The sequence below is a fragment of the Streptopelia decaocto genome (genome assembly GCF_964273445.1).
Source record: "Streptopelia decaocto genome assembly, chromosome: 25".
Taxonomy (NCBI): domain Eukaryota; kingdom Metazoa; phylum Chordata; class Aves; order Columbiformes; family Columbidae; genus Streptopelia; species Streptopelia decaocto.
The window spans coordinates 1,003,569-1,022,745 of record NC_138680.1 but is presented as its reverse complement, the minus strand read 5'-3'; the positions used below and the strand labels follow the sequence as shown (position 1 = coordinate 1,022,745).

Below are 19,177 nucleotides of genomic sequence, written 5' to 3'. Positions count from 1 at the left end.
AGCAGGGCAGAGGGTTCCAGACTCCGCACACACGACCTGACCTGGTTCTCCTTCGCCCTTCCAGCGACCCTCATCAGCAGCACGCTTGGATCAGCTCCTGTAACTGGAGATATGCTGGAGGAGAAGTGAATGTAGGGAGGGGAAAGGAAACACGGAGCAATGGGTAACGCAGACGCTTCGCCGGGCAGCTCTTGCTGTCGGGGTTTTTCCATCCGCGCTCCCTCAGGCTGCTGCACTTGGAAGCCGGCAGCGCCGCAGCCCCACACCGCGCAGTGCTCTGCTTCGTTCCAGCAGCCTCCATGCGCACCTTTAATATCCTTGTTGCATTCCTTTAGTGCTTATTATTTGGACAGCGGACAGAGCTACGTACTGGAGGTGGTGTTGGGTTTTTCCCCCTGTTTTCGGCTGCAGAAGCTCTTCAAGCTGTGACTCCAGCGGGTTCGGAGCAGCCGCGGCCGATCCTGCCCTCTCTTGCAGCGCTGATGCTCACAGGGGTTTATCTCCGAGCACAAACACGGCACAAAGAGGATGTGGCTGCTCCGGACCTCACAACCCACCTCAACAGCTCCCTGTGAACACCCAGACCACCCGAAGCCACCGGTGGGAGACCCCAAAGGCAAAACGTGTCCCCTACCCGCAGCACAAGGCTCCAGCTCACGTGATAACGAACAAGCTCTCCTAGGAAATGGTCACCGCGAGGCTTTTGAGACTTGGCTGGATGCTACTGGAGGCAATGGGGACTTTTTTTCCATAGATATCAAGTCCTTAAAAGTAAAACCACCACTAATTCTTCTTGGGAGACATTCTGCAGCACCAACAGACGTCAGGAGGAAGGGTCACTGCACAGCAAGGACTCACCAGCGACTGGGAGCCCAAAGATGCCCTGGACCAGGGGATTTTGAAAGCCAGTCCACACTTACAAGTAGCCTTTGCGGGCCAAAAACTGCAGATCCAAGACAACTTATGCAACCAGGCAGTTTGTAAAATAAAGATGGGAGGTTTCACTCTTATCTCTGTCTTACATCGCTGAAAAGCAAAGGGAGCAGCGTCTGCTTTATTTCTGCTCAGCTGCCAGGCCTGAACTCCCAGGGGATTGTTCCTCCAAACACCGTTTTGGGACTCACTGAACAAAACATAAGAAATTGTCTTTCCCTTTGGGAACACGGTAGAAAGCACCGTATTTTGGAAGCAGAACAAACGTTACCAAAGGAGTGTGACTGGATTTTGTTCAGGCTCATCCTTAACCAACAGAAAAACAAAAGGCAGAACTTACAAATACAGAGTCAAGTTTTCTGCTCATATAAATCAGTCTCACCAGATTGCAGCCAACACTGAATTACACCAAATGAGGTATGTAGGTCAGGACATCTATTGCGTTGTTTGCATAAGAACTTTTTCTATAAGGCATATCTTTAATACTGTAAAAACGCACGGCTCTCTCCTTCACAACACCGTAAGCAAATCTCTGGGTCCTACACTTTGGCATAAACCAGCCAGGGAACACAAAACCAAAAGTGTTGCCTGCTCATTCGATTTTCCGAACAGTAACAGCCGGACAGATGCTGTGTTCAAGTTCACACACCCCAGAGTTTACAAGCCAAGCGACCGAAGGCACCGGGTGTCCTTCCACAGAGCCCTCGGGGCTCCGGCAGCCGGGCAGCAGCACGGCCGGTGTCACAGCCGCGGTGACGCCGCGCACGGTGACGCCGCGCACGGTGACGCTGTGCACGGTGACGCCGCGCACGGTGACCCTGCGCACGGTGACGCCGCGCACGGTGACGCCGCGCACGGCTCCGCTCAGCCCAGCGCGGCACAGGCCCGGCACGGCCGTCGCCCGCTGGGCTCCGGGTGCGTGCAGAACCCGCACACGTGGAGCATCCGAGCAGCAGCAACATCCAACCTCGCTCTTCCGCCAGAGAGGAAAGAAGTCACAAGAACCCCTGAAGCTGTGAAACCGCTTCCTTTCCAGAGCACTAGCAAGTCCCGCTTGACTTGCTCTGTAATTCATAAACCTTTTTATTCATCTTATAATGCATTTCCCCAGCCAGGACCAGAAAATACGGAATATTACTGGTTTGGGAAAGCATCTAAAAAATAAAGACAGTGAGAGGAAGAAGAAGCAACTGAAAAGGATATGAAGGTCCTGAGATCCAGGCATTCAGACTAACTAACATAACTTAAAATGGTTCAACTATGTATCACTGCAAATAGAGTTCTGACCAAAAAATAATAATTATTTTATATATTTATATATTGCTATATCATCCATTTCAACTAAGAGGTTCGAGGTCCTGCGAGAGGTGGTCACACCTCCCAGCTCACAGCAGATTAAGGCTTTTGCTTTCCCGCTTTGGAAGGAAAGGGCGCGGACGCAAAGGGATCCGCGCCGGGCAGCTCCGTAGTCCTGGAAGCCAGAGGGGCAACGGAGACAGATCCTGCTATCACCTGCCTGTTGGTCTGAGAAACCACCTTGTAAGCAGCTATGGGCTTCACTTCAACACCCTGCCCATCTTCTGGACCGTAGTGACGGGAATATTTTGCCAGGGATTGTGGACGGAAAGGCTTGTTCTCCTGGGGCAGCGCCTGCCCGTGGCTCCGCTCGGTGGCCGCGCCGGCCGGCTCCGGCTGCACGGCCTTGGGAGGGATGTTCTCCTGGGGCTCCACGGCCCTTACGGAAGAGGGATGAAGATTCCCTGGCTGAGGAAACCCGGGAGATGGGTACGGAGACCTCGCCGAGGCGGCGGAGCCACGCGTTGCCGAGTCCAGGCTTGGGAACATGGGGTTAGCTCGGTGCTGGACATCAGCTCCTTGACTTAGGAAAACGGGCGGTGTGAAAGTCTCCTTCGGCAGACTGTGGGACGTCAACTCTTCCGTGCTTTTCTTTTTAGTGAAAGGGGCTCTCAGAAATACATCTGCTTCTTCTGGATGTCTAAGAGCCACGTTGCCCTTGGACATAAAAGGAGCTTTGGTAAAGACATCCACCTCATCAGGCACTTTTCTGGAGCTGCGGAAAGGAGCCGTGGCAAAAACATCTGGTTCATTAAAAACCTCGCCGGTGTGCGACTGGAAGGCGGGGAACAGCGTGGCCCCTGCAATGGGCTGCGAGCGGGGATCTTCTCTGGAGGCCTCGTGTCGTTCCTTGGGCGCGGACTCGAGAAACCCTGGGCACAACTTGCAGGCTTCGTCTTCTTCTTCTGAGTCCATGAGTAAAGGCCTGGACCCGCTGCAGCCCAACATATCTCCCTCGTGGTCGGTGCCTTCGCCTTCGCTGCTGTAGAAGGAGCTGTTGCTCGAAGGACCGTCTTTCACCAAGTAGTCGGCCTCTGAGTTGTGCTGTGTTTTCACCTCCGGTCCCTCGGACTGGCCCTTGTACAAAGCGAGTCCATCGCCGCCAGAAGGTCCTTTGCAGAGTTCAAGGGGAAACAGGGCCGGATCCCTCTGCAGACCTGAAAACGCAAGAGAAGAGCGTTACCCAACGAGCTCCATCTCCGTAGTCGCAAATAAGAATGAATGAAAGATATTTATTACATACAAAATGCCACGTCAGATTTAAACCACCACGCATGGAAAATGGAAAGGAGAGGGAGGGCGAATGAAATAAAAGAACAATGCCAGGGAAGGTATTTACGACACACAAAGTGACACAGGACTCGACGCCGCCTCACATCGCGGGGACACCACGAGTACCAGTTTCCAGAGAGAGATGGAAGATGTTTGGCACAGGGATGGGCACAGCCAGCGCTCTCTCGGCACCGTTCCACGAGGTTTCCTCTGCACCCTCAGAGAGGTTTCCACTCCCTAACACTGCCGCCTGGAGTGAAGCTCCAGCAAACAGACTATTTTTATCATTTCATTCTGCACTGTTGCTTATTGACTGCCCTACAAGCAGATAGAAGCTGGTCATAGCCTCTGTTTCTGTGAGCCATCCCACAGGTACGTGGAATTACACTCAAACAGGTAAAATACCCAGGGATGCCTTATGATGTGCTACAGTAACATCCACATTTCAAGGAATGAAGGTCAGCCTATAGCTTTTAATGAATCCCGGCATTATTTTAAACGACTGCAAGACAAATTCTTTTCAATGATCCAACCCACGACTTCAAATCAAGTATCTAACAGAGTTCTAACGATCAGGGTTAGTGCAACAAAGTGCAGGGAGAGCCTTGCTGGTTTGCTCCTCTCCAGTGACAAGAGCCCAGGCTGGGTTGGGTTTGCCTTACAACTCACACAGACAGAACAGAAGATTTCTTACCTTCCGAGAGCTACTGGCAGGTTAGGAGAATGTCATTGGACTCATGTTAGCAAGAGGACAGGAAAAAGGCAGGTGAAAACTAAGCAGTGTGACTTGCAGGAGGAAGGAGGAGGGGGTTTGGTACCCGCTGAGCGATGGGCGAAGAGGCCCTGACCTCTCAAAACAGCATCAGCGGCCACCGCAGGCACCGTTTCCCCATCAACTCCAGCCACGGATGCACTTAACCTGCGCGCTCAGCCGCTTCGCACAATTGAAGACACAGCAGTCGTTCGTTAGGCATCAAAATCGGTCTTTATTGGGAAACTATTCACTTAGATACATTACACTGCTAAATAAAGACAGTGTAGATATGCGAACATTTTATAAGTGACTCTACAAAAATAATATCTAGCTTTCCTGAAGCCTGTGCTGGCAGCAACGGCCCAACCTTAGATGTTAATCTGAACAGTACGTCTGCGGTGCTGTTTCCTTCCAGGAGGCTGGTTATATATTTACCACGTATTATTGTGAGAGTTGGAGCATACAGGCTGAAGCAGAGCAAGACCGGTTTGCCGCATCGCACAATTACCCAATCCTCATCGAAATACAGCGCGCAGGAAAACACAGAGAGGAAACAGGCATTTCTCGTGGTGAACAATACACCAAAGCCACCCAACGGCCCCACTCTTCACAAGAACAGCGCAAACACGGCATTTGAGCAGAGTTTTCTTTGTACGGAGTGATTTGCGTCTGCGTGAGGTAAGCGGTGACGTTTAGGACAGAGTGAGAGACGGGCTGACGGGACTTAAACCCGTTTGCTTAGGACGGGAGCAGCACGTGTCTCTGAACTTGGAGGCACCGTGCGATAGGCAGACGCCCTATTTGCAGAAAAATTACGTTTTCCGATGCTTTCCTGCCCTCTCTGCGAGTAAGAAGGGCACCAAATGCTGGGAAGCAGTTTTCTCCCTTGCTAAGGTGAGCACAGGAGCTGTGAATTGCTCTGGGAGGGAAAAGTGAAGCGATGCGTGGGCAGGAGCTCCTTCTGGCCTTTAGTGCAGAGCTGCTTTCACTCAAAGCTGCCAGACAACACAGCAAGAAGGGCCCTGGCAATCTGAAAACAACAAAACTGGGCACAGCAATATTAAAATGCAGTGGGTTACCTGGGGAATCGGGGATTTACTGCCAAGAGCACCACCCGCGCTCCCATGTCGTGTGTTTCTGATGCTGGAGGAAGCCCCGGGTTCCAACACCATCCCAGTACCCGACCTCAGGCACCTTTTCTTTCCCTTGTTCTGGGGTTCCCTCCCTCTGTTTCTTTTGGCAGAAATCCGAGCCAGTCCCAAAGGAGCTCGGGCAGCATCACTACAAGGAAGACAACATCATGCCAGCATCTATTTGCCTAACATCTGGGTGCATGTCTAACTAGACAGCGGCTTAGACACCTCAACAGTTGTTAATCTTTTCTATTAAGCAAGGTCTGAGCTACACTTGGACACCGCAATGTGCAATCAAACCAATAAAACCCAAACTTCTTTGTGTAAAGGTCAGGCTAGAGCTGATGAGACAAGGTTGGTGGGTTCCCAAAAGCAGCCGTAGCTGCAGAACCTTTGGGGAGACAGAGAATTGGTCTGTACGGTCTGAGAACAGGGACCAGCCCGACTGAAGCTCTCGAGGGGCCGTTTCAAGGCACGGCAGTTCTGTGGGTGACCCCACAAGCTGGTAACAGCATGAGGATAAAGGACAAATCATAGAATGTCCTGCGGGACGGGACCCACACGGATCGAGTCCAACTCCTGTCCCTGCAATGACAACCCCACAGTTCCCACAACGTGTCTGAGGACATTGTCCAGTTGTCCAGACTCTTCTTGGGGAGCCTGTTCAGTGTCCAGCACCCTCTGGGTGAAGAACCTTTTCCTCATGTCCAACTGGCACATCATCTTCCTGCCATTCCCTGGGGTTCTAGATTTCAAAGATCTCATGAAACTAAGCCAGCGCCTGCTTGTTTGAAGCCCTGGCCCTGCTGTGCTGACCTGGCCGAGATGGACACGGTCACCATGCAGATGCCTCTTGTCCCCTGGGGACTCCTCGAATCTCTATGTCCCTTCATGGCAAAGCATCCCTTATGCTTTCCGCTACCGCTCAGGGTTTAACACAGACACGCTCCATAAGCCTTACAGCATAAAACCTTTACAGAAGCTGGAGTTGAGAGATAAGGTTTCTCTCTACCCCTGTACAACATTGGTGTATTTTTTATTCCAGGGTCATCATATGTACTAAAGAAACAATTCTTAACTACACTCAGGTTCCCTCCCCTCGGTAACAGAACCACTTATCGCTTGGTACCCCGGGAACACAGCCTGCGTGTATCCAGCCAGCAACCTGGAGAAAATACAACTTACACCTGAGTTAAAGCACTGACACACGGAGTTCCTCCATCCTTGGAGGAAAACGGGGCACTAAAGCAGCAAAATACTGAATGAGAAAGGGGAGACAGAGGCATCCCTGGAGCCTAAAAATGCTCATTCCCTGAGTCCAAAGCTGCTCCTCCACCCAATAACTCCCAATTGTATCAAGCCAAAGTCAGGAAGGTCTCAACACATGTTAATAGGTGGCTAAAAAGCAGCATGATTAGTAGTAGGCAAGATTATTAGTTTGGCATTTTAAAAGGATTTGTTAGTGAAATGGGGGAGTTTTCCCTTCTATTCTGATTCCTTGAATCATTGCACAACACCACAGAACAACCCTGACAAGGCTTCCAGGGAGGTACCAAAGCAGAACCCAAAGGTCAGTGTGACAACCACCCGGAGAGCCGAACGAAGCACAGACCTGGGCTTAGTGGGGTGCAGAAGGAACTCAGTGTTCTAGCTTTGGCAGCTATTCACTGTGTGCAAAGTGAGACAGGGCGGGCGTTAAACGCGTTCACCCCGCACACCGTGTCCCAGCAGCTCACAACAAGACTGAGTGGAGACCAACAGCGGCGCTTCGGTTTCCCCCGTGTGCCCTGCGCACAAGCCAAGCGCTCCACGTGCAGTGTTAAGATGCAGTCTGACCGTCTGAGAAGAACACGCTGGTGGTTTCCAGGGGTTAAACTCCCGCTGCGGGGGGCAGGAGCACAAGCGTCCCACATCAGCGACGGGAACCGATGTGCGGAGTCTGCGCAGCTGCTCAGCCACCCAAATACGCTACAGAGGAACAAAGAATAAATACAAAACCACCTTTTTCTTTTCTTTCTTTTCTTTTCCAAGCCTATATTCGCTGCTGGAGTGCTGCAGTTTTGATGCGCAGCGCCCACACACCCCACACAGAGGGGACAGGACCCGGTCTGACCCAAAAGCCTCGTTCATCAAGCACCCCCCATGGGACACCCACATCTCCCCCACATCCACACCAGCTTCTCCCCAATTCCGACCGATTCCTGACTGATTTCTAGCTCTTGAGCTCGAAAACACACTGGCCAACAAGCAGAACCTGCTCCAGGCCAACACGTATGCACTGCAGGCCCGACGACACTTGGAGCCAGAGGCCCAACACCCGCCACGTTTTGTGTTTGCCCCAAAACTTGCTGAACTCTGTCTTTGAATTGCATTTGAAATTTCATTGTAATAACAATTGTTTTTTAAAAATCAATTTTTAAATGAAGTTGTTTTGGAAAGCTGAAGAACACCATCACGGCTCTTTTGCGGGAAGCTGCCTCTAACGGTCATTTCGCTCTGCGCAGAGGTTCCCTCAAGCTGTCACCTCCAGCCACCAGAGGATGCAGAAGCTCCACAGAACCAGCAGCACGTTCCCTCATCTCTTGGCCTTTCCCATCCCACAGAACCCCGTAAAGACCCGGGCAGCCAGAACCCCAAAAGCCGCAGCACCTTCTGTTTTCAAGACAGATGCTGCCAACACAATGGAGATTGTCAGAAACAACACAAAGTTGCTGATGGCTGAATTGTGGGTCCGACAATTCTATTCTAGTGAAAAGATGAACTTGGGCGATTCAAAAGGCCAAGGCAGATGAAAAGCCAAGAACCAACATCTAAGTTCCAACTGTTCCCTTGAACATCTCACCCCCCAAAGCACAACCGTGACTTGAAAGGACATCGCTGCATGTACCAGGGTGTGTTTGTAGGATCCCGTCAGGGGATGCACCAAGAAGACAAGAAGCCCAGGTTGGCGGGGTGGGGAGGCTCCTCGTCACCCTGATGGAACGAACCGCTCTGCTGGGTCCAGGTTTGTGTTCTCTTAACAACGCCTGACCCTACGGACATTAAAAGGGGCCAGAAACATCTCCCACGGCTCCAGCCAGAGAGACCAACACCAACCTAATGCCTGTACGACAGCCGCTCCTTCTGAGAGCTCGACATCAAGCCCAAATATCCACTCGTTTCATCTCGCGCGCGTTTTCCATTCGTTCCGCAAATAAGTGGCAAGTGTTTTCCGATGGAGGTCTAGATAACAGACATCTCTGCCTCCCTTGTTTTGTATTTCCCACCCAGATCCAAGAATAGCTACTTGAAAAAGCAATAAAATAAACATTCACATCTGCTTATTTAATAGCATTATTAACAACCCAGTGCATTTATACTTTTTTCCAGAACCCTTGAACAAGCGCCATCAGATTTAAAATCTTAAACATTCTTTAAAAGTACTTTAATTCACAGAAATCTTTGTTTCTAATATACAGTAGATGGTTACTTTTTAAAATCCATATCTTTTCATATAATCTCAGTATCTGACTATACAATAACTTTCTATCTATAGCGTCTCCATGGTTTCCAGTCCAGCTTGCCTGTGCTTTAGGAATATAAAACAAAAAAATAATAAAGTTCTATCCACAATTTTCCTAAGGTCATTCCCATAGTTCTCATGTAAAGCTTCTCTTGGAAAGTGCAGTATACACATGTAATGATACAACACACTTAAGCAATACTTTTATTATTAAGTGTAGGTTTTAAAAGAAGAGTAATGGAGAGCAGACACAACCGATGGGAGTTCTATGTACAGAATTTGTTAAACTAAGGGTGAGGGAATAGCAGAGACTGGGAAGGAGAAGTCACCAACTTGGATTTCTTTCCTTCTTAGAGGTCGGTACATACACAGTTCAGTCGTCCAAACTTTCACACGTGGGGAACTGCACTTTTACTAATACAGCTACATACACATACACAAGGTCAGCGGTAAGCGAGTAATTATTCCACTAGAGAGGAAGAGTCCTTCTGGTCAGAAAGAGCTTTCAAACACAAGATAGAAATTCCGGACTCCATGACCATAAGCCAACGGAAACAAGTTGAGCGGATGCAGCTCGTTGACAAACTAAGCGTGTGAAGGGCAAAAGAAAAGGTCAAACCCATCGAGTTGGAGCAGCACTTATTTCAAACCATCTGAACCAAGTGCATGCGTGTTCCACAGGGACCGAGGAGTGGAATGAAGTCCACAGGAATCTTTGTCTACTGAAACAAACGCTTCCATACTTAACTGCTTTGCACTATATGCAGGTACAAGAAGAACCCAGAACAGATACCAGCTGCTTGACTAAAACCAGGATTAAAAAGAGACAAACAACTGGAGGACAATTTGTTTCATACACAATTTACAGTAGGTTGGGGAATTTTCTCTTCTTTTTTTCCCACTCAAACACAGAAAAGAAGTCACAGAATATACATCTGCTGCTGCCACAATGCCCTTTTCATCCAAAAAAGGTGAACAAAACGCCAGGCACAGCCATACTCACATGTATTTGGTTCGAAACCTTGTTATATTTCACTGAGGGTCATTTTTGCAGCTTTGATGTATCTGGTTTTCTCTTTTTCGCCCTCCCCAAGGAAGTGGTTCATTCACAAGCAGGATTGTCAAACCATGAGCTGGGGGCAGTCCGGAAAACTCTCTTCACGTGCACCGTGGCCAGAGGTACCAGGCCAGGCTGCTCCAGGGGAACTCGGTGCTTCCTCCTCCTCTGAAGCACATCCCGGCCATTTAGAACCATCAGCTCTCCTAACACGGATCCTGCGGGAGAGGGAAATCCCTCCCGCCGTCCCCCGTCCCTCCTGCCCATCCCTCAGCAAACAGGACCGAAACAGAAACCAAACCCAACGACACAAATGCAAAGATTGAAACACAGTTGTTCACGCGCTACTCTAAGGAGAAAGGAGGCTGCTGTAGGCAGGGATCGAACATCAGCTACGATTATCTAATTGATTTAGGGTCAGGCTTTCCGTGGTGCTACGTGTACAGCTCAGCGGGGCGGCTACGGACGGTGCTGCCTTTAGACACGGGCGAGCAAAGACGGTGCAGGAGGAACCACGACGGTGTTACCAGCTTTAGAGAGGACTACCTGGAGAACTGACACAGGATCTTTCCCAGGGCAGATTGGATTTGCTTGTAATTAAGGAAGGAAATAAAAGAAAAAAAAGCCCCAAAGAACCACAACTGAAGGTAACTCTTCTGGAAATGAAAACGGAGGATTAGGTACGTTACAGAAACTGCGTCTGCTACTGTGTCACTGCTACAGGTCTATGAGCTGATCCACCAGCAGCAAAGACCTGGCTATGTTGGGAAGACTGGACTCAGAGCTTCCACTGTTGTTTCTAGAATGCCCACCTGAAAGTGTGAGAGATAGGAATTCAGTATTGAACAGGACACACACACACGACAGTTTCAGATGTTCAAGAGCAAGCAAGCAAGAAAAAAAAGTCAAAGCAAAGCAGAAAAATTGCTCAAGCTCTTCTCATTACTTGCATCACGATAGCAACAACATTCCCCTGCGTGCTCTTCCACCCGCTGCCCACCCCACACCGGCCTCGCGTGGGCAAAACATCACCACGGCCAACAAGATGTACAAACCACTGCTGCTCTCCAGGGTTTACATCCAGATTCTGGCCTTACTAAAGAGTCTATAAAACACCTATAAGAACAAAACCTATAGAAAGGGCTGTTCAAAGTTTTAAACCTTGAAAAGCTAGTTTAAGAGCATCTCTGAGTTGCCAGCTGCTTCGAGGACTTTCGACAGCTTTTGCTATGGAGGGAAAGATGCTCCTCTGTATTCAGGGCAGCCTGTGTTGGCCCAGCTTGGGTAGAAATCTGCTCTGACTTCGAGCAGGAGCAGAGTTTGGAACAGCTGAGAGCTTTTTCTAATGAGCGTCAGTCTGCACGGGGTGCAGAGCGGGTTACAGCACATTCCTGCCTTAAACAAGAATGGAAGTTGGGGATGTCAAAAAGTTCTACCATCAAACTAAAAAACAAAACCAAACCAAAAAAAGGGAGTGTTGAAGTGTATTTTTAAACCTATGCTAGCATATCGAAAACTGTAATGAGAACTTTTCAATGGCCTGACTGCAGACAGACCTGTTTGATGGAGCAGGCTGCAGAACGCTGTGCCCAGAGCTCAAACACAGCACTGCTCTTTCTTTTAAGCAAACAGTGCTGCTGCTTAGACTTAACCCTACAGACTGAACCTGTTTGCCAAGAGCCTGTTAATCTAGGAAGGCTCTGAAAGGAGAAACTTCCCAGTTTTTGTGCTAAGGACTCTGCTCAAAGCTCTTCAAAAAAGACATTGGTCAGCAGTAGGAAAAAAATCCACTTGCAGCAGGAGTTTCATAGTTCCGAAGGACTATCGGCGTCTCCCGTTCTTGCACCTCATGCCAGGTTCACTCACAAGTCCCAGATCTCCTTCCGTTGGCTCGAGCAGTAAATAGGAACGGCAGAGAACACAGTTTTCCACTACTCTTCAGCCCCAGGCGGTTTGTGCCCGGCCTGGCAGGCTGGTACCAACTACTTCAGGGGACCTAAACATGTTGGCACATCCATTATCTGTTCGGACATTCCCACAAAGAGAATCTACAGGAATTTCAAGGCCAAGGTAAGACTAAGCTCACTAAATACTACAATAACACTATCTGACAGTTTAGGACTTGAATTACTGCACCACTGCCCCAGAACTCCTCCTTTTTTCCTTTTTCACCCCAGAATCCTGGCTTACCTTGTGAATTTTTGGATATCAACACTGGAATTGGGTCAAACTCATCTTCTGTCACTTTTTCAGAGCCCTCAGGAGCATCAAAGCCTGATATCAGGTTAGTATCTTCTGCAGCACAAAGGAGAAACAGAGGTAAAGAAGCAAAGACAGCAGAGAAGGCTGGTTAGAATTGTTAACAAGTGTTAGGGTATCTTTACTTTTTCAGAGACAGGGTTGAGAAGCAGGAGTTTCATTGAAAAGTGAAGTTAATTTGGTAAGTCTTTGGTAAAGAAGGTAAGAAGAGAGCTGATTAAATACAAAAGCGGAGGGGAAAACAAACCAACCAACCAACACAAAAAGCAAGTCCAGTCATGAGAAGCAAAATAAAATGTGGGGGCTTCCACACTCTTGCTATGGATCACAACTTGTTACTTTAGATACCTAAAATACCTTCCAAAATCTGGTTCTCTGTTACTACCTGAAGTATTTCCGAAAGCCTCGGAAGGACATGTACAAGTCGATGGTTTCCAAGGAACAGGAACATTCCTGTTTGACTCAGATGAAGAAGAAAAGCTTTTTACTTAAAGCCAACAAATACACTAACAGGTTTTGGGTGAGATGATGCAAGAAACCACTTGTGGAAATGCACTGTCCTCTGGAGGATTCGAGCCAGAAAAAAGCCACAGATTTTATAGGAGTCAAAATACAAAGACATTTCATCTTAACAGAAAGTCTCATCTTGTCACCACTCTGTCTCTGGAGCTATTTATTTGTGGCTCTTCTCAACCTGCTGGTTGTCCCTGTTTGGGCGAAGCTCCTTCAAAAGCATCTGAGGTCGCCTTCGTGACCGTAGAGCACCATTAGGAGAGAAATCCTCCCTTCCCACTCACATGCAGCGTGGTGCTGTGTTCAGCACACGCAAATTAAGAAATCCTGAAGGCTGAGCAGAAATTCAGAGGCCAGAGAACTGCGTGGTAAAGCACAAAGGATGCTGTGGTGTGGCCGGAGTGTTAACCACCCCCACGCCATGGCCAAAGCGTTAACCCACGCCCAGACCATAGATGGAGCGTTAGCGAGACCATGGCTGGAGTGATAACCCACACCCAGACCACAGCTGGAGTGTTAACTCACCCCCACACCACAGCCGAAGCATTAACGCATGCCCAGACCATGGCCAGAGCAATAACCCACACCCAGACCATGGCCAGAGCAATAACCCACACCCAGACCATGGCTGGAGTGTTAACCAGGCCATGGCCAGAGCAATAACCCACACCCAGACCATGGCTGGAGTGTTAACCAGACCATGGCCAGAGCAATAACCCACACCCAGACCATGGCCAGAGCAATAACCCACACCCAGACCATGGCTGGAGTGTTAACCAGACCACGGCCAGAGCAATAACCCACACTCAGACCGTGACCGGAACAATAACCCACACCCAGACCATGGCTGGAGTGTTACCCAGACCATGGCCAGAGCAATAACCCACACTCAGACCGTGACTGGAACAATAACCCACACCCAGACCATGGCTGGAGTGTTACCCAGACCATGGCCAGAGCAATAACCCACACTCAGACCGTGACTGGAACAATAACCCACACCCAGACCATGGCTGGAGTGTTACCCAGACCATGGCCAGAGCAATAACCCACACTCAGACCGTGACTGGAACAATAACCCACACCCAGACCATGGCCGTATCTTCAAATCCTCCTGGTCCCACTGAATCTGCAGCGTTGCAGTTCCTGGCGCTGATTATACCCCTGGAGCAGCACCTGCCCCACGGCCGCTCTACATCACCAAAGCCAGGACTGGCTAAACAAAGCAAACAAAAGACTGAGATGTGCAGTCAATGACGGCACCCACAGCTGTAAAAGCAGGGTTTGAAAACCACAAAAAATGTATTTTGTAAGATTTTAATATTCACGCCCCTCCCCATACTCCTGCTAATAGAAGCCCCACTTTCCTCGTCAAACATGAGCCTTTCTCATCCCAGAGGGAACAGCAGCACAGACTCTGTTAATTCATTTTCTCATTGAATCACATCAGCAATGTTTTGGCTTTGCTGTGTTCCAGACGTGGAGTAATAACTGCTTGACACACATTTCAAGCCATTTACTCAAAATAAAGTGGCACGGAAGTGCATTATAGCAACGAGCAATTAGAACAACTGCTTGTTTAAACCCAAAAGCTCTATGAAAAACACAAACTCATTTTGAAGTGCCATCAAGTGTAAAAAATGATTCCAGCCTGATTTTACAGCAGTTCCTCTAAGGACAGATCATTTTCCGTTGCTATAGGGATACTTCCTAAAAGAGCTACACAAAACCCATCAGCAAGGGGGACCTGGCTGGACCACTGGTGCTCTGGGACTCTTTTTTGAGGCAATAAAATAGCACAGGAGTCCTGGTCTCCCCTCCCACCCAGATGGATATGGATTCACGACAAGCTTGGCTTCTGCGAGAGTCATCTGCTAATGTTTGCCGTTGTCCCCAAGGGACACACGCTGCTCCAGCTTCTCAGGGTCCTTCTGCTCTTGTTAGTGGGAAGAGAACAGAAATCTGATTGTAGCATTTCCACGATTCCACTGAGGAACTACAAGGGCTGATTTGCAGCTCATAGGAATGACCACACTTCTCTTCTGCAGCTTGTTTTTGTGGCACTATGAAACTCTCCCATTTTTCAAGTGGATATTGCACTCAGCCTTTCATTCCTATTTCCTGCGACACCACAGTTTGACTCAGGAATCCCCCTGATAACCTCTGAAAAGGAAAAATCCCCCAGACCTCAAAGAGCTCAGTCGCACACTATGGACGCCAACTCCAACAAACCAAGAAAGAGGCCTTTTTTTTGGGTCACACCAGTGTTGACGATTATCAGGCTCCCTTCCAGAATTAATAATGCAGCATAAAAGCAGGTCTTAAATCCCATGTGCAAAAAGCAAAAGCAGAGAGCATCCACTGACAAACCTGAGGAGGGACTGATGCTTTCAGCCTGCTGTATCCCTGTTTCACAGAAGACGCCACCTGACTTGAAAAAGCTCTTTACAGTCAAGCTGAATACTTCTATCTAGATTTTTCCCTTGGTGCTTCAATGTGCATTCCAAGTTTCACCAGTTTGGGAAGAAAAGAAAACAGCTTGAAGGAAAACAAAGCAGCGGCACCAGAACATGGGTCAGAGCACCCCTCATGTAAACCGGTACCAGTTTTACTCCACAACAGCTAAAGACTGAGTCCCAGGACTGGGTGGGTATTAGAGCAAAGAGACACTTTACCTTTGTGAGGTTGAGCTGCGAAAGCTACGGGAGCAAACTCATCCAGGAGGTCAGCAGCAGGGTTAGAAAGCAGAGAACAGTCAAGCAGAGAGTCTTCCCCAGTGAGCGAGTCTGAATCCAGGTGAACATCCAGGGCGGCGGGGCAGCGTTAAACAGGACACAAACACCGTTAAGCTCATGTTCTCACATTGCTATTCCCGGCCGCTTAGCGTACAAACAGAGCTTTGATGCAAAGCCAGCACAAGAGCTATTGTTTTCTGGGGTGGAAAACATTTCAGTGTGGGCAGAGGGGATCCCAACACCTCTAGCGGTGTGTAACGAGTCCTCTGGGGCAAACTGGCCTCTAAAACTGAGGATACAACAACCAAATCGCACACAGATGACGGGTTAAAGCAGAGGCAGTGAAGGGGAGTGTGGGGACAAAGAGTTGCAGGGACTCTCTGGCAAAACTAAGTGCCCTGGTTATTTCACAGGAGACCTCTGAAAAGATGTCGGGTCAGCCTCCTAATAAAGGTGGCCAGATCAAGGGCTTCACAGTAAAAAAGAGACGCAAATTGCTTACGATCACGCCCCAATGAACAGACAAAAATCAGTGACTGCTCCAGATTTCAAAAGCCCTTCATCAGAGCAATATCGTGGCACCTACGGATCTGTACCGGTGGGTGGAAGGAATATGGCACCATCCTTCTCAAGGAGACAAGTAACACTGATCTTCAAGGAACCACGCAGCACCCGCACAGAGACGAGCCCAGTGGGCAAAGCGTCAAGCGCAGACGCTGATGTTCCAGCAGACGGTGCTGTGGGATGGACACAGCCCCAGCAGCCCCCCCAGCCCCCGCCTCACCAACCTGTTCTGGTGGAGGCCACCGACTCGCTCTGGGACACCAGCCGCTGGGGCAGCGGAGCCTCCAGGCCCGGTATGAGACTCTCAACAGCTATGTCAGGTTTTCCTTTCCAGATGTGCGGAACAGCAGAGCAGAGGAGAAGCCAGAGGTTAGTTTGCAAGGCACAGCAGCAGTAGGAACTAAGGCGGCAGTTGTCTGAATGCTTTAGAGACCCTTTGATACATGTCAGCAACAAGAGGCTGAAGTTGGATGTCAATTTAATCACTGTCACACGCTCGTGTTTGTTAAGCCAGAGTGTTTACTGTGGGTTTATTGATTTTGATTTGTGCAAGCGCAATTTGAGAGGGCCAGAGGGTGGAAAGGGAGGCTAATAATGCCTACCCTGCAGTGAAGCAGCACATCTGGGGCTGGGCAAATAACTGTGAGTTTCTGCAAGATCCTTTGCCAGCAAAAGGCAAATGCTGACCTGCAAGGAGTCCCCTTGCATTAGGAGTATCAGATCATGAACACCCCTGCTGTGGAACCCTCGGCATATTCCCAGTTACGCTTGTAAAAAGCCAAGAGTGGAACAGGGCAGTGGTGGAGTCACCATCCCTAGAGGGGTTTAAAAGATGTATAGATGAGCCTCTTAGGGATATAGGTTAGTGCTAGAGTTGGGTTACGGTTGGACTCGATGATCTTGATGGTCTCTTCCAACCACAATGATTCTGTGAATCTATGATATATTGTTTTTCATGTTGAGTGCCCAGTGAAAAGATTGCAGAGCCTACAGGAAGTGATAAAGCTTTAGAACTTAACATATTATTGTCTAATATTGATGGCCATTATGTGGATAAAAAAGATGTTTACACAGCCAGGTACGACACTTGTCTGCATCTCTTCCTCAAGGACCAACATCAAGGTAACGACCAAGAAGTTAAAGAACAAGGATTGACTCAAATGCCAGGACAAGAAATGGTCTAGTTGGGCAACTTAAGAGACATTAATGAATGGGTTTTTTTGCATAGCAACACGTGTGTCTGCTATTTGGAGAATAATTATCTAAGAGTATTCAGACAACTGCCAAAAATTGCAAAAGGGAGAAAGAGTCTGACTGTGAAGGTGACTCACTTCCTACCTTCCCATTCAAAGCTACCAGGTTGCGACCAGCTTACCAAGGGCCCTTGGCTGGGACCCAAACCCACAAGAGCAGCTGATGGCAACAAACTGCAGCCTGCAATTATTAGTCTTTAGTACATTTGGCAAGTAAATCAAAATACGATTCTGCAACGCTCTGAAATCTTCGTACTGCCTGGAGCGGTTGCCTCTGGGCTCATGGCAGAGGAGCAGGTTTATTGTCAGCACATGTCCCAGGTCAAAGGCTGGGGCGGCTGGACAGACAAACCCTTTCGCAGAAACGAAAGGATCTTTTGCATCTTCTTCAGTCAACAATTAACTCTCTTCTACCACGACCAGAAGGCCACACTGTGCCAAATCAGTAAGCAAATGCAAATAGCGAGTGTTTGCTGTCGAGGTGCTAGTCTCACGTGGAAAAGGCAGATCTGTCTCAGCAGAACCTGTAACTTCCTACCAGCACCAGCAGCTGTTCTGAGCGCCCGGGGGGGACACGCGGGGCCCATGCAGGACAAGACATGCCATGGAAGAGAGGACAGGAGGGGCCCTGGGTTTGTTTTTACCATTCACAGCGTCTGACGTGCTACCGAAGGGGTCAGCGAGAGGCAGGATATCAGGGAGCAGAAGCGCAGTCTCAGGAGATTTGAGGCCCTCAATCAGTTTTTCTGGGGAAAGCGGGAAAGGAGGAAGGCAGGCAACGGAGAAAAAGGCAAAAAAGAATACAAGAAAAAGACAAGGTTAATCAGGTGCTCGGTTCAGCGGCTCACAGTTCAGGCTCAGAACACCTGCATGGTTTTGTGTGCAAATAACACTATTTCTTAGAGGTATTAGCGGGTTCACGGTCACCTAAGACATCAGAGGACATCCTCACCCACCCAGAGCTGCTCTACTGTAAACCAGCATGCACTTCTTTATTCTTTCACTCCTACCTAAAGCACAAAAGCTTAACGTGACCCACTTAAAATCAAATTTTAAAAGAATTTAAAAAATTCAACTTGCAATTTTTCCCCTTTCACCTCCCAACACTGGGGAGGTCTTTGTATCATGAGTAGGAACAGAATTGCTGCTCAGAAGGCCGAGATGGCAGAGCCAGGTGGACAACACAAGTGATTTGCTCAAGAATGCAAAACTTACAGCCCCCAAAAGCTTAAGCGAAACCAGAAAGCACTGAGACACTATAGTGCCAGACATCAGAACTTCCCCTCGGGTTACAAGGCTGTCTAATTACCAATTAATTATTTCAACTATCAGGTTTCAAATCAGACGCATCACTCTCAGCAGCACAAGTCCTGTGGTCCCACCATCCATCACACAAAAAAAATCTCCATAGCCTGGGCAAAAAGTTCATCTCAATTATAAATCTGATGGGTGAGCGATTTCACAATCATACTAATCAGGTTTATCAATGATGACCTTAATTATTTAGCTTTCACAAGAGTTTTTTCACAGAACAAGGAGATAAAAACATTTCAATAGAACAGCACCGATAGAATTTGCTCCACGTGGCCAAATGCAGCTGTTTCAGCTTGTTGGAACAACTGCATTTATAATCGAACATTAGAAACCTTCACACAATTTTTACTTATGTTTTGAGTTCCAAGCTGGTGTTATTATTTATCACCCAAAGAAAACGTGCTCATAAACTGGACAAAAGCACAAGCTCTGGAGTAACTGCTGTCTAAAAGACTCACCGCGCTGAGAAAGGCAAAGAAAAGCTTCAGTTGCACTACTACACGTGTAGTAATATCATCCATCTTTTTTATAG

The 19,177-nt window shown here is 48.6% G+C and overlaps 1 protein-coding gene across 3 annotated transcripts in view; it reads right to left on the bottom strand.

Moving 5' to 3' along the window:
* Positions 1-1,944: 1,944 nt before the first annotated feature.
* Positions 1,945-19,177, bottom strand: part of AAK1 (AP2 associated kinase 1) — a 72,833-nt gene continuing 55,600 nt past the window's right edge. For 2 of the 3 annotated variants that reach the window (XM_082072529.1, XM_082072530.1), the window contains one exon: positions 1,945-3,446. In XM_082072529.1, coding sequence (XP_081928655.1) covers positions 2,329-3,446 — 1,118 coding nt within the window. In that variant the 3' untranslated portion in view covers positions 1,945-2,328. Of the gene's footprint in view, positions 3,447-12,197; positions 12,303-15,454; positions 15,566-16,302; positions 16,405-17,975; positions 18,078-19,177 lie in introns of all 3 variants that reach the window. The other variant, XM_082072531.1, reaches the window with a different exon arrangement.